The 15,626-nt window shown below is 38.2% G+C and overlaps 1 protein-coding gene across 4 annotated transcripts in view; it reads right to left on the reverse strand.

The window, feature by feature from the left end:
• Window positions 1–4,251: 4,251 nt before the first annotated feature.
• Window positions 4,252–15,626, reverse strand: part of LOC102993696 (zinc finger protein 585A-like) — a 12,857-nt gene continuing 1,482 nt past the window's right edge. The window contains exons 2-5 of one of the 4 annotated variants that reach the window (XM_028477751.2): window positions 9,582–9,754; window positions 8,271–8,397; window positions 7,877–7,978; window positions 4,252–6,931 (exon numbers count right to left, since the gene is read on the reverse strand). In XM_028477751.2, coding sequence (XP_028333552.1) covers window positions 5,181–6,931; window positions 7,877–7,978; window positions 8,271–8,397; window positions 9,582–9,596 — 1,995 coding nt within the window. In that variant the 5' untranslated portion in view covers window positions 9,597–9,754 and the 3' untranslated portion in view covers window positions 4,252–5,180. The other 3 variants (XM_055079153.1, XM_028477752.2, XM_055079152.1) reach the window with 3 other exon arrangements.

The raw sequence follows: 15,626 nt of genomic DNA on the forward strand, positions 1-15,626 counted from the left end.
TAACTAATAAAGACAAGAGGGCAAAGCCAGGAGTCATGAAGGATGGTGTACATCCTCTAGATAGGAGAACGAGTGCTTCCAAATTGACTGCCAGGACAGGGAACTCCTACTATTGCTGCCCATTGGCCTTGGTTGCAATAGAATAGTGCCTGCTGTATCCTCTCCAGTTTTCTGTTCTTCACTGGAAGTTTTCACTGTGGATGCCCATTCTCATTGCACTATTGTATATTGGGTCTCTGAGGATTCTTTTAAAGTTTATGGACTGCTCGTCACAAATATTTCTAGACCTGATTGAGTCTAAAACTCCAAAATAAAACTTTGGAGATGTCTCCCTTGGGAAGGATGGGGCTGCTTCTGTTTGGGGAGAAGAGTATACAGGGATGTTGTGTAGACAAATGAGTAGGATGTGGTAGAAACTGCCAGCTTCCTACTCGATATTCACCCCCCCTCCTTCATGGCCAGAAGCGAGTGGAAATTCATCCGCCTAAAACAATGCTTTTGGCAGCCAACCTTCCAGCTCGATGCGAGTAAATTCTAAGCAACGAGAGGCAACTGGTTGTATCGCATCAGTACATAATTAGGCCAGAGCTGAGGGGTCAAAAAGCAGCAGCAGTAAACAATCCTGGCATGACTGGCTTTGGTATCGTTCAGTTCGTCCCAACTGCTAATGAAAAACTAATGAAATCGAGCTCCACCTCGCGGCTGCCTAAAACAGAAAGCAAAAAAATGGGAATCGTCTCATCCTCAACTCTCTCACCCTCATTGGGAGAGGATTTTGGGGAGAGTTAGATTATTTTCCCTGGGAGCTTCTAGAACGAATTTCTAAGACTATCTGAATGAGGAGCTTTTTTTTCTTTTCCTTTATGGTTTAATCACAGGATATTGAATTCAGTTCCCTGTGTGTCCCAGTAGGACTTTGCTGTTTTTATCCAAGGAACCTTTTCGGTTTTTGTTTTGTTTTTAACCCAGGAAGTCCCCTTCATTCCAGAACGTACATTCCAGAGACTAGAGATCTCTCCTGTATTTCATCCCACCCTAACAGTTACCACTGCTACAAGATAAAAGAAAATCTGTGTAAATGTTTCATAATCTTGGGACGCTGTGGCTTGCTCAACTGTGTTTTTCCCCTCACATTCCCATCTCATGCCACTCCCAGCTCCAAATACCATCTAGATAACTGTTTCCCAAATGTTGGATCTACAGCTGATACTGTTCCAACAGAATCGCTGGGGGAGGGTTTTTTTTTGTGGTTTTTTTTTTTTTGCGGTACGCAGGCCTCTCACTGCTGTGGCCTCTCCCGTTGCGGAGCACAGGCTCCGGACGCGCAGGCTCAGCGGCCACGGCTCACGGGCCCAGCCGCTCCGCGGCATGTGGGATGTGGGATCTTCCCGGACCGGGGCAAGAACCCGTGTCCCCTGCATCGGCAGGTGGACTCTCAACCACTGCGCCACCAGGGAAGCCCGGGGAGGTATTTTTGTAAAATATGGGTTAGACCACAATATTGTAAATCAACTATCCTCCAATAAAAAATAAAAATTAAATTAAACAGTTAAAAATAAAATAAAATATGAGTTAGGTCACTGCAGCATCAAGGCATCTGATTAATAAAGTCTGGTGCTTAATGCAGGAACCTGTTTTTTTTTTTTGTAAATAAATTTATTCATTTATTTTTGGCAGCATTGGGTCTTCGTTGCTGCGCGAGGGCTTTTTCTCTAGTTGAGGCGAGCTGGGGCTACTCTTCGCTGCCGTGAGCGGGCTTCTCATTGCGGTGGCTTCTCTTTTTGCGGAACACGAGCTCTTGGCGCACGGGCTTCAGTAGTTGTGGCACGCGGGCTCAGTAGTTGTGGTTCACGGGCTTACTTGCTCCGCGGCATGTGGGATCTTCCCAGACCAGGGCTCGAACCCATGTCCCCTGCATTGGCAGGCGGATTCTTAACCACTGCGCCACCAAGGAAGTCCCAGGAACCTGTATTTATTCACAAAACTCCCTGGTAATTGTAATATGCAACAAGATTCCTCCGATTATTAGCAGTTGAATAAATGTTCTCTTTACAATAGAATAAGAATTAATGGTAGATCTCGCAAACACAGAAACATCTTTATAGCCCACACCCAAAAACAAATGGTCTTCTTCAAGCAAAATAAACTTTGACAGAAAGGCTGTTGTCCCCAATATCTTGTTCCTGTTCAAGGCACTCTGGGGCTACTCTGGTCTTGAACTGGCAGATGTAGGCAAGTTAAGCTGTCAATATTTTGTTCTTTCGATGAGGTGAGTTTCTCAGGAACAGTTAACAGAATTACTAATCTCTCAGAAAGAAGTTTTCCCCACCCTTTCCACCTCCAAATTCTCAGCTTCCATAATCATGTGAGCCAATACCTTATAATAAATCACACACACACACACTTCTGGAGAACCCGAATATATTCAAGAAATACTGCCTATTTTGTTGAGTATAATGGTGACTAGAGTCTTTTTAAAATCCTTATCTGTTGCAGATACATATTAAAGTATTTAAGGAGGAAATTATACTATATGACATTTGATTAAAAATATTCCTGGGGAGGGAGGAAAGGCAATCAGTGAAATCAACAAAATGTTTAAAATTTTTGAAGCTTTCTACTCTTGCATATTTTTACATTTTCCACTTTAAAGTCTTAAAAATCACTCTATGGCCCAACAAATCCACTCCTAGATATATGCCCCACCAAAAAAAAAAAAAAAAAAAAAAGTGTGCCTATGAACGCTAGGATAAGTAACAGGTGAGGGGAAAAACACAGTTGAACAACAGAGTGTGCAGCCAAGATGATAAAATATTATTGCTGCTTCTTCATTATCAATGTATGAGTTGTTATACCTGTAAATAAATGAATTCACATTATTTTTTCATTTTTGATGCTTAGTGTTAGTAATACACATAACACCTACAGTGTTTTGTATCATATAATATTGATGTACATACTGACAGATGATTCAGCTTGTAAACAGATGATGTAAACTTATGGTATTGATAAATGCAGTGCAGTAGCTTAAACGTATGTTCTCTTCCCTATGACTTTTCTTTTTGGCCGCGCCGTGTGGCTTGCAGGATCTTAGTTCCCTGACCGGGGACTGAACCGGGGCCCACGGCAATGAAAGCACCGAGTCCTAACCACTGGACCGCCAGGGAATTCCCCCTTATATGACTTTCTTAATAACATTTTCTTTTCTCTAGCTTCATTGTTAAGAATACAGTATATAATACATATAACATATAAAATATGTGTTAATCGACTGTTTATGTTATTGGTAAGGCTTCCAATCAATAGAAAGCTATTAGTAGTTAAATTTTGGGGGAGTCAAAAGTTATATAACGATTTCCAACTGCATAGGGGGACAGCGCCCCTAACCCCTGCAATGTTCAAGGGTCAATTGTACTAGGAGTTTTGGATGAATCGTGTATCCACTCCCCCCAACTGAAAAGAAGTATGTTGAAGTCCTAACCTCCAGTACCTCGGAAAATTGAGTTGTTATAGATGGAGTTTAGTTGAGATGAGCTCATCCTGGAGTAGGGTGGGTTCCAAATCCAATAACTGGTGTTCTTAGAAGCTGGCCATGTGGAGACACAGAGGCACACAGGGAGCATGCCATGTGATGACAAAGACAGAGGTTGGAGTTATACAGCTGCAGACTAAGGAAAGCCAATAGTTGCCCATAAATCACCAGGAGCTAGGAAGAGGCAAGGAAGGAATCTTCAACAGGTTTCAGAGGGAGCATGGCCCTGATGACACCTTGACTTTGGACTTCTGGCCTCCAGAACTGAGACAGTAGTAAACTTCTGCTGTTTTAACCCGTTCAGTTAATAGTATACTTTGTTAACAGCAGCTCTAGGAAACAAATAAACTAGGTTTTCATGGAGGAAAGCTGTGGCAAGCACGTCTGGCTATAAGTCTAAGCCATATTCATTCCCCATTTCAGCACAGCCACCAAGACAAGTGACATTTTAATCTTCATTTCTTTGAAAATAGCAGCTGCTTCCAGTTTTTCAGAACTCATTTGGGGACAGAAGAGTTGTGATTACTTATCACTCTTAAACCTCAATATTTGTAATGGGTTTTTTTTTTGTTTTTTTTGTTTGTTTGTTTTCTGAGTGACAACCAGAAGATAATTTGTTTTTAAAAAAAAATTTATCATTCCTAAGGGCTGAAAAGTACCAGATTCATTTACAATACCAGTAACAGTAAAACAAAAACCAAAAAGGTGTAAATGGTGTTATAGTATTGTTTAATGTTAAGCTGAATTACTTCCCGTGTGATTTATATATTTCACTATGTTGGCATTTTTGGTAGATATTAGACATACAAACTGGAACAAGAATTTCGTGGTACACAACTTTCATTACCTTGTGAAATGTGAAAATCATCATATACATGTTCTACAAAAATACTCAGACACAAAGCAAATACATACATCTGGGACCTTTCTTAATTTACTCCTTTGACTATACAATATATTCAAACATGAAACAAAGTGTCCTTTGGCATGCTAAAGTTATCTGCTCTTCCTAACTGACTACTTTGTGTTACATTTTCTATAAATACATGGTAACGCGATGATCAAAATTTTTATTATAAAGTTGTTTATATGTAAATAAACTTTCCCACCATCATTATACTCTACTAATTCTCCTTAAAAAAATATTATCTGACGCATGATAAGTTTGGACTTCATGCCAGAGGCATCCCTTATCACAGGTATTCAGCCATCTGTATTCCTTGGTATGAAAACTCATTTGTTTGGAAGCTACTCAAGAATTCACAATATTTGTGAGATTTTTTTCCACAGTGAAAACTGACTACTTTATGATAGCCTATCAAAAACATTTGTTGTACCCAAAGGTTTCATTTTGTGCGATGTATAATGGGATCTCGTCTCAAGAAGAGATTTCAACTTTTCATTCATACTGCCTTTTTTTCTCATGAAATATGAGGCTACATTGGTAGTAGATAATTTTCCTATATTCACTGCATTTAAAAGATTTCTCTTCTGGGTAAGTTTTGAAACTTACAAAGGCCAAAATTAATGGAAAAGTACCCTAACTTTCCCTGCATTCATAGGGTGACTCTCGTGTGAATTTTCTAATATTCAGGGAGATCTGGCATCTCACTAAAGTCTTCCCAGTGCTGTGTTCCTGGGATTGTTTTCATGTATGAATTTCCTCATGTGAAGTGAGAAAGAACTTGACAGAGTAAGTTTTCCCACACTCACCACATTGATAAGGTTTCTGCCCTGCATGACTTCTCTGATGGACACTGAGGTATGATTTCTCAAAAACGGCTTTCCCACATTGAGTGCACTGATATGGTTTCTCTCCTGTGTGATGTCTCTGATGCCTAGCGAGCTGTGACTTCTGGTTGAAAATTTGACCGCATGGAATGCATCCATAGGGTTTCTCTCCAGTATGGCATCGTTGATGGATAATAAGATGGCTTTTTTGGCGGAAAGCCTTCCCACATTCACTGCATCCATGGGGTTTCTCTCCTGTATGAATCAACTGATGTCTACTGAGCATTGCCATACTGCTAAAGGCTTTTTGGCATTCAAGGCATACGAAGGGTTTCTCTCCTGTATGTGTCCTCTGATGGACAATGAGCATTGCCTTTCGTATGAAAGCTTTTCCACATTCACTGCATTCATAGGGTCTCTCTCCTGTATGAGTTCTCTGATGGACAATGAGATGGGACTTGTCTATAAAAGCTTTTCCACATTCACTGCATTCATAAGGCTTCTCTCCCGTATGAATTCTCTGATGTGTTATGAGGGATGACTTTTTATTAAAGGCTTTCCCACATTCCTTGCATTCATAAGGTTTCTCTCCCGTATGAGTTCTTCTATGAACAATAAGCTGTGACTTGTCTATAAAAGCCTTCCCACATTCACCGCATTCATAAGGCTTCTCTCCTGTATGAATTCTCTGATGGGTTAGGAAGTGTGACTTTTTATTAAAGGCTTTCCCGCATCCCTCGCATTCATAAGGTGTTCTTGCTGTATGATTTCTCTGATGTAGAATGAGCTGTGATGTGCGTACAAAAGCTTTTCCACATTCACTGCATTCACAAGGTTTCTCTCTGATATGAATTTTCTGATGTGTTATGAGGTGCAAGTTTTTATTGAAGGCTTCCCCACATTCCCTGCATTCATAGGATTTTTCTCCTGTATGATTTCGCTGGTGAACAACAAGCTGAGACTTACTACAGAAGGCCTTTCCACATTCTTTACATCCATAGGGTTTCTCTCCTGTATGGATTCTTTGATGGATAATCAGGTTTGACTTTTGTATAAAACCTTTCCCACAATCACTACACCCAAAAGGTTTCTCTCCTGTATGTATTCTGTAATGTAATCTGAGCTTCGTCTTTTCCCTGTAAGCTTTTCCACATTCTTTGCATTCATAGGGTTTCTCTCCTGTATGAGTCTTATGGTGTAGAATGAGATGATATTTTGTTCTAAAGGATTTCTGACACTCGATACATTCATACGGTTTCTCTCCTGTATGAGTTCTCTGGTGCAGAGTGAGATGACATTTTGTACTGAAACCTTTCTGACATTCACTGCATCTGTATGGCTTCTCTCCTGTATGGGTTCTCTGGTGTATTATGAGCTTTGACTTATACCTGAAGGATCTGGGACATTCACTGCATTCGTAAGGTTTCCCTTCTGTGTGAATTCTGTGATGTCTTTTAAGATTTGTTACTGTGCTGAAAGACCTCACACATAAATTATGTTCATAGTACTGGGCTCGAGGGTGGGAGGTTTCATGTAGAGTATGGAAAAATGACTTCCCATAATCATTTAACTCATCAGAGTTCATTTCTGCATAGCTTTTACTCTGAAAACTTGGGTCTGAGTTTTGTTTCAAACTTATTCCTCTTGAGACACATTTATGGGGTCTTTCTGTAAATGAAACAAAGTTTTTGCTCAAAGGAAATATTTTTCCCAATGCATTGTTTTCATGATCTCTCTCCACAGGTCTACCCTTCCTGTTATCTTCCCAATGCCAATCATAAACTTGCCACATTACTTCTAGAAAAAGAAATCAATGGATACTACCATTATCATGAAATGGAGAGGGATGAAATCTCAAGTCAATATCCAAAGAGATGGAGAAAGTGATACAGTAGGTGCACAACGTAAGTCTGAGGCACCCAATAAAAGAAACAGTAATAAGTAATGAACGGAAGGACATGGGTGTCATCGAACATTGGAACAAATCTATGAATATTTGAAAGCAAAATAGAAGAGGTATATGACTATGGATAAAAGGTAAAAGAGGTTGGTTGTGTCTAATGAGCTACGGTAAAAGAACAACTAAGCAAAAAAGGAAAGACCAAATGAACTAGGCAAAGATCTGACCCAGGGTAGATACAAGGAGGTAAGTCTCCTCCCAGGTGTCTAGCAAAAGAGAGTCATATATGGAAGGGTAGTAAGAGAAGCAGGCAACATTCATGCTGAAGACTTCTTTTCATTCAAAGTCACTTCTAAGGGTTCAGAGACTATGAGAAAAAAATATTAAAATGGGGGGAGGGATAAATTAGGAGTTTGGGATTAACAGATACACACTACTATATATAAAATACACAAACAACAAGGACCTACTGTATAGCACAGGGATCTATATTCAATATCTTGTAATAACCTATAATGGAAAAGAATCTGAAAAAGAATATATATATAATACATATAACTGAATCACTCTGCTGTACATCTGAAACTAACATAACATTGTAAATTAAATATACTTCAATTAAAAAAATATATTAAAATAACAAAGTTCCCAACCCAACAATGACCAACTGTTACTTTGCTTCCACGAACTCCCACTGCATTGGTTTCACTCACCTGGACCACACTGACTTGGGAATTCCCTCTCTACTGCTGCTTTTTCTTTTTCTTTTCCTTTCTCCAGGTGCATCACTTGTTCTGGCTTGGTAACTTGATAACCTGTCAAGGGGGGTAATCACAGAGAATCTGAGCAGTATTGGGTCCTGTAAGGAAAAGTACTGTTTCAGGGAATGTATAGTTTAAATCTCAGCAAAATTGAAACTTTTCATTTGGAAAATGAAATAAAGTACAGTCACTGTATGATACTAAATAAAATAAGCTCTGTTACCTACCTATACTAGTCCAAGTCCAAAATCATTGACGATATCAAAGCACGCATAAATTGTAGCAATGGAAAAAAGACAGGCAATAAATGGGCTTACGCTGCGATATTTAGGAAAGTTGTCTTTACCCAATGACATTAGGTTGCTATAATTTTCCAACATCACATCCCGGTAGAGGTTCTTCTGAACAATGTCTAGCAGCTGCCACTCTTCCCAGGTGAAATCCACAGCCACATCATTGAATGACAATAAGCCCTGTTGTAACATAATCCTTTTTAATCTGGAGTTAATATAATGGAATAAAATAGTAACGATTTATAGGATATTATTCTATCTTTACTATGAAAATTTATAAACATATATCATTCTGTACCTAGTTTTGATTGACATCTGTGGGCTAAATTCATTAAAGCTCTCCTTTCTTTGTGCATTCTTCATTCACTTCTTTACTCATTCACTTACCCAATGTAAAATGTCACTGAAATATTAAACTACCTAAAGACAATCTGCAACCCACCTTACAAGCATTTAATGTTACTTACTATACATTTTGCATTAAAAAAGGAAATAGAGCATGGTCCTGCCATCAAATGCCTTCTGATCTATTTGAGTTCAAAGAATTGCATATAGTTCAAAGGGACAGGAGAAGAGGCTGAAAGGGACAGATGCCCAGGTGACAGGTAGGAACACATCTTGGAGCAAGAATGCACATGTCCTGCAGACACTTGGTAGCCACTGCAGTGTTTTTCATATACAAAAGTATGCTACGCTCAGAACTGCCTATTAGAAATTGGACTACGTATTAAATCACAATACTCAAAGAAAGCAAACACAAAGCTTTCACTCTGTGCTATGTATTGTTCTAAGCATCTTACATACAGTAACACAATGATGTGCACAGTAACCTTTATGTAAGCACTACTATTATCTTTTTTTTTATAGGTAAGGGATTTTTAAAGTTTTCTATCTGTGCCTGTTATACCTCCCACATTTCCTTAGGAAGATGACTTTTCACTGGGTCCACTGTCTGGATGAGAAAAAAGTAACAGGAAGACCCATCTTCACACTTAAATGTCCAGGAAATCTTTACTGAATTCATGTGCTTCCTTCTTAAATACAAAGTAAACCTTGCAAAACATTTTTATCTTCTGTGATGGTTTCCAGTATTAACAGAGAAATGATGGCAACCCACTTCCGGATCCTGCTGCTTATGTGGCAATGTTCTAATTATCAGCACCTTGCAGGACCCTATGACACGCAGATGAGTTTCCCTTCCTGATTAGCTATTCTGGATCATTTATTCTATCTCCCAATCTAAGCACATCCCTCCTAGCCAGAATGTATCTATATATAGTGTTCTCTTTGATTGCATACATTTTAATAAAACTCCAAAAATCAAAAATGCAAAACAAACTGGGAAAAAAAACCAAACAGCTCACCTGGGACTTTGTCATTTTTAACAGCTTTTAGGAAGTCACCACCACATTTCGGATCTGTCCTGAAGTCCTGGTAATGGTGTCTCATCAAGGGTATCCTTAGCAAGGATGAATTTCCGGGCTTGAGACCTACTTTTTTCCTTTATAGGAATGACCTTATTCTAGGAAGCAGGCATCTATGGATTCAAGAAAATATTTGTTTAGTATGGAAGTAATGATAAAAGCAAGTTCCAATACATGCAAGGAACTGTTTCAAGTATGTTCTTTTCTCACTTAACCCTCACAACAACCCTATAACGTACAGATGATAATTATTCCATTTTAGAGAAAACTAACAGAGGAAAGGTTAAGCACCTAGCTAAAACCCAACAGCTAGTAACTGGCGGAGAAAGGACTAAAACACAAACCCCCAGAATCAATAAATCCCCTGAGTCTAAGGAGAACTACCAGAATTATCCTTTCATCTTAGCCAACCAACACAAAAAGTAGGAAAAATATCTAGAACAACTATTTTAAGACCCAGAAGTCAGAGAAAAAGGAAAACAAACAAGGTGAGAACTCTGTGCTGAAGCTCACTGCCTGGAGAGAATTTCCAGTCCAGAGCACAGGGAGAAGGAACCCCCAAACCGTCCAGCAGTCTTGCTGAGTTAATGATACAGAATTTCAAGTCTGAGAAGCAAAGGTGACTAGAGTTTGCCAGGCAGTACCTCAGAAAAAAGAGAGAAAAGTCACTCTGTAGATATGCAGAGGGCTCCTCTGAGTCTCTGGCTAAGGATCGGTGAACTGAGGAAATTACCAAGGCCCCTGGAAGGAGGAGGTGGAACAACTCCTGGAGCTCACACAAGATCAGGAATACTTAGCATTCCCACTAGGCAGGGTAGAAAGACCTTCCACCAGGACTTCAAACAGAGGCCTCAGAAGAGTACTGCCTCAGTAATAGGTACAGAGTAATCAGAGACAAAAGACTGTTTTGGCCCCACCTAAGAAAGTTGAAAAGAAAGCCTCCGAAGAATCAAACCTTTTCAAAGTAACTTGACTACATGCCAGAGCGAACCTCAAAAGTAGTTGAAGGAATAAAAGAAAATCCTGTAAACAACAATATCAAACTGACAATATCTGACATCCAATCGAAAATTACCAGACATGCAAAGAAGCAAAAAAATATGACCCAAAGCCAAGGGAAAATTCAAGCTAGAGAGACAAACCAAAATGACAAAAGGGATAGAATGGGCAGACTAGTACATTTCTTTAAAATTATACACACACACACACACACACACACATATATACATAAAATATGGAATATGTATATATTCCACATATTCCACAAGAGAAAAGCACGAGCATGATGAAAAAAATAATAATAAAATATTTAACAAGTGCCACTGAAACAAATAGGATATTCATGTTTGCCTCAAACCAAAATCAACTCAAAATGGAATATAAATGTAAGGGTTAAAACTATAAAACTTCTGGAAGAAAGCATAGAAAAATTTTAAGTGAGGCAAAGATTTCTTAAACGGTACAAAATGCATGATAAAAGAAAAAGTTGATAAATTGGACTTCTTCAATACTAAAAATCTGTGATACTCAAAAGACACTGCTAAAAAATGAAGAAGGATCAAGCCACAGGCTAGAGGAAAATATTAACAAAGCATGTACCTGACTAAAAGACTTCTATTTTAAAAATATGAAGAACTTTTCCAACTTAATAAAGTAAGAGACAATCCAATAAAAAGGAACAGAAGTTTCAAACAGACACTTCATCAAAAAAAAAGAGATGGCAAATAAGCATATGAAAAGTTGCTTTAAGTTGCACAATAAAAGCAAATTAAAACCTAGATAAAATATTCCTATAAACCTGCTAGAATTGCTATAATTTAAAAGACTGAATATACCAAGTACTGACAAGGAGGTAAAGAAAAAAAAAAAACACCTGTCATGCATTGCTGGCGAAAATATAAAATGACAAAATGGTACAACCACTCTGACTTGTACATCAATGTACATTACAGCTTCACTCAAAATATCCAAAACCTACTCCCCCAAATCCAAAACATCCATCAACTGGGGAACAGATAATATTGTGGCTTATTTGTACCACTGAATATTACTCAATGATAGAAAGGAATGAACTAATGATAATGCAACATCATGGATGACTCTCAAAAGCATTAAGTGAAAGAAGTCAGACATCAATGACCTCTTACTGTATCATTCAATTTGTATGAAGTATTAGAACATATATAACTATGGAAAGCATGTGATTGTGAGGGAACAGGGGATGGGGATATGGTCTCAATGAAAAGAGGCACAAGGGGACTTTTGGGATTGATGGGAAAGTTCTATACATTGATTCGAGTGATGGTTAAAGAATGGTATACCTTTGTGAAACTCATCAAATTATACCTGAAGAACTGGTGAATGTTACTGTATGTAAATTTTTAAAATTGAAGTATAGTTGATTTACAATGTTGTGTAAGTTTCAGGTGTACAGCAAAGTGATTCAGTTATATATATAACTTATGGGTTATTTTCCCTTATAGGTTATTACAACATATTGAGTATAGTTTCCTGTGCTATACAGTAGGTCTTTGTTGGTTAACTATTTTATATATAGTAGTGTGTATATGTTAATCCCAAACTCCTAATTTATCCCCCGCTCCCCTTTGGTAACCATAAGTTTGTTTTCTATGTCTACGGGTCTATTTCTGTTTTGTATATAAGTTCATTTGTATCTTTTTTTTTTAGATTCCACATATAAGCGATAGCATATGATATTTGTCTTTCTTCTGTCTGGCTTCCTTCACTTAGTATGATAATCTCTATATTCAACATAAATTATACCTCAGTTAAACTAACCTCTTGCCTACAAAAAGCAGAACAAATACAGGCTGTCTGCCTCTGAAGACAAAATCCATGACCTTAAACTCTGCAATGGAGTCTCAACTGAAATCTCAAATTCATGTCTCTTTTTGAGACTTCATCTTCACTCAAAACCCCGGCTGGATCTCTTGGCAACTCTAGTCAGTGCTGACTGTTAAAGAATTAACTCTGGTGATGAAAAATTAATTCTAACACTGAGAATAACTTAGAGATGCCAGGACACCCGAGAAATATATTAATGCAACTTACTCTCAGTATCACATTGCTGAGAACTCTGAAGGACAATGCAACACTGTGTCTTAGGCGGACAGAGCACTGAAGAAAACAGATCTGGATTTCAAGGACAATATGTGAAAGAAATTTGTGGCCAAAGAAATGAGGCCAATCTCATTTATAAATTTTAGTATAAAATAAATTTTAGTATAAAAATCCTAAATATTTAAAAGATGAGGAAACCATGTTCACTGATAGAGAGGAAGAATACTAAGAAAACTGAACATAGGAAGAATTATACAATGCACAGATAACTTTATTCCAGGAATGCAAGAACAGTGTAGTAAGAACTATTTCGTTATATCAATAAATAAAGAAAAGACATGCAATAAGATACCATAACCACTCACAATTTTTTAAAATGTTATTAAACTAGAAAGAGACGGGAACTCTGTTAACTTGATAAAGAGTATCTACAAAAAAACAAAAAGTCCACGGCATTTCTTTAAACTTAGGGACATGACAAGGATAGCCATTCTCAGAACATTTAGCCAAAAATGTATCACATTTTGGCTAAATGTAAAATGGGGAAAATAAATGGAAGGAATGAAGGAATGGAAAAGAAGAAGCAAGAATGTCACTATGCAACTGCTTTAAGATCAACATAAACATTAACTGCAATTTCACGTTCAAACAACAGTAGATTTATAAGGAAAAAACACTATTCACAATACCAACAAAACGTATAAGGTACCTGAGGGGGAAATGTACAAGAATAAAGTTTTATTACACCAAAAGAATACAAATGATAACCAGTCAAATGGAGAGACACAATAGGGTGAGGTCTGGGAGGGTCCCAAACCAGAAGCTTCCACTGTCTTTTCCTCTTGGAGTCAGGACACGTTGCTCATCCAGCATATCTATGTGTGACAACATGCAGGGTATTGCCAACCACAGAAACTCACCTGAGCTTCAGTGTTTACAGTTTGTATTAGAGTTTCATTAAATACGCATGATGGATCTAATCATTGGCCATAGAACTCAACCTCCAGCACCTCTACCCTCCTAGAGGTTGGGCTGATATCACCTGGTTGGTCTTTCTGGCATAAACAGCTCCAACCTGAATCATCTCACTAGCATAAACTACAGATTCACCATGAGTTGCCTCATTAGCACAAACTGTCAGGGCCCACCATGAATAATGCAGTCATCTCTATCATTCAGGATCTTCCAACAATCTACAGGCTACCTCCCAGGAACAGGAGACAAAGGACTGCCAGTTGTTTATTACAAAATAACCAGCAAAAGACTAGCATTCCACATATGGGACTACGTTCTAAATATGAGTTAGGAAGAGACAAACTTCTCAGGTTTAAAATTGGCCAATGCACATATAAAAAAGATGACCAACCATGTTAGTGACAAGAACAGTGCATATGGAGAGACCACAATGAGACAGATGTCTTTTATACTCAAAAGATGGTCAAAAAGCAAGAATGAAAATACTAAGTATTGGAAAGCCTATGGATCAAAAGGCACTTTTATACATTGCTGATGAGAGAGTAAGGTGGTACAAAAGCAATTTGACTTTCCCTTCTGGGTAAAATTCATCTACTTTATATTAGAAATTTCATTTCTAGTTATACACCCTAGACTAGACAAATTCTCACATCAACTGGGAGACATAAGAATGTTCGGAACTTCACTACTTGCAGTAGCTGAAACCCGGAAACAATATAAATGTCCAACAACAGGAGAATGGATGTATGAGTTATGTTGTATCTATGCAATGGAATTCATACTAATGAAACAAACCTACCTCCAACATGGATAAATCACACATATGTAATAAGTCAAGACAAGCAAGCTTCAGGACTTCCCTGGTGGCGCAGTGGTTAGGAATCCGCCTGCCAATGCAGGGGACACGGGTTCGAGCCCTGGTCTGGGAAGATCCCACATGCCGCGGAGCAACTAAGCCCATGCGCCGCAACTACTGAGCCTGCACTCTGAAGCCCAGGAGCCACAACTACTGAGCCTGCGTGCCACAATTACTGAATCCCGCGCGCCTAGAGCAACAAGAGAAGCCACCACAATGAGAAGCCCATGCATCACAACAAAGAGTAGCTCCCGCTCCCCGCAACTAAAGCAAGCCTGCATGCAGCAACGAAGACCCAACACAGCCAAAAATAAATAAACTAATTTAAAAAAAAAAGAAAAGAAAAGCAAGCTTCAGAAGACCACATAATAATATCCTATTATAAAACTTACAACCAAGAAAAACTAGAGTGCACTTTTAAGGTATCCATATACATGTGATAAAACTATAAAAGTCAAGGGAATAATACATTCTAATTTGTAAATAGTGGTTCCAAAGCTTGGGATGGTTAGGTGGTACTCAGAAGATGGAACAAGGATGGAGGACTTTCCCATTTTCCAATGATCAAACATGACATTCATTAAACAAAATTATAAAGAAAAGCCAAGGTAATCAAATTTCTAAATTGGGCTATCACATTAGAAAAGAATAGAAGGATGATATGCCCATTGTTGCTAAAGATGTAGAAAATCTGGCACACTGTGTGTAGAAGCATTATAGAATAGAAGGTTATTGGGGAAGTTTGGTAAAACTAAATCAGAAGCCTCTGAAATATGCATTTAATTTGACCTACTTTTATAAATTAAAAACAGAAAAATATCCATAATATATAATTCAGTTTAAAAATACATTTCAAAACATTACAGGTAGTTTACAGATAGTAAATTGGGGGTTAATTTTTTTTTTTTTTTACCACTCTCTGGGGCTTATGGGATCTTACTTCCTTGACCAGGGACCAAACCCGGGGCCAGGGAATTCTCCGAGGGTGATTTTTTTTTTTTTTTTTTTTTTTTTTTTTTTTTTTTGCGGTACGCGGGCCTCTCACTGTTGTGGCCTCTCCCGTTGCGGAGCAC

This window comes from Physeter macrocephalus, chromosome 17 (assembly GCF_002837175.3).
Source record: "Physeter macrocephalus isolate SW-GA chromosome 17, ASM283717v5, whole genome shotgun sequence".
In the NCBI taxonomy this organism is placed as follows: Eukaryota; Metazoa; Chordata; class Mammalia; order Artiodactyla; family Physeteridae; genus Physeter; species Physeter macrocephalus.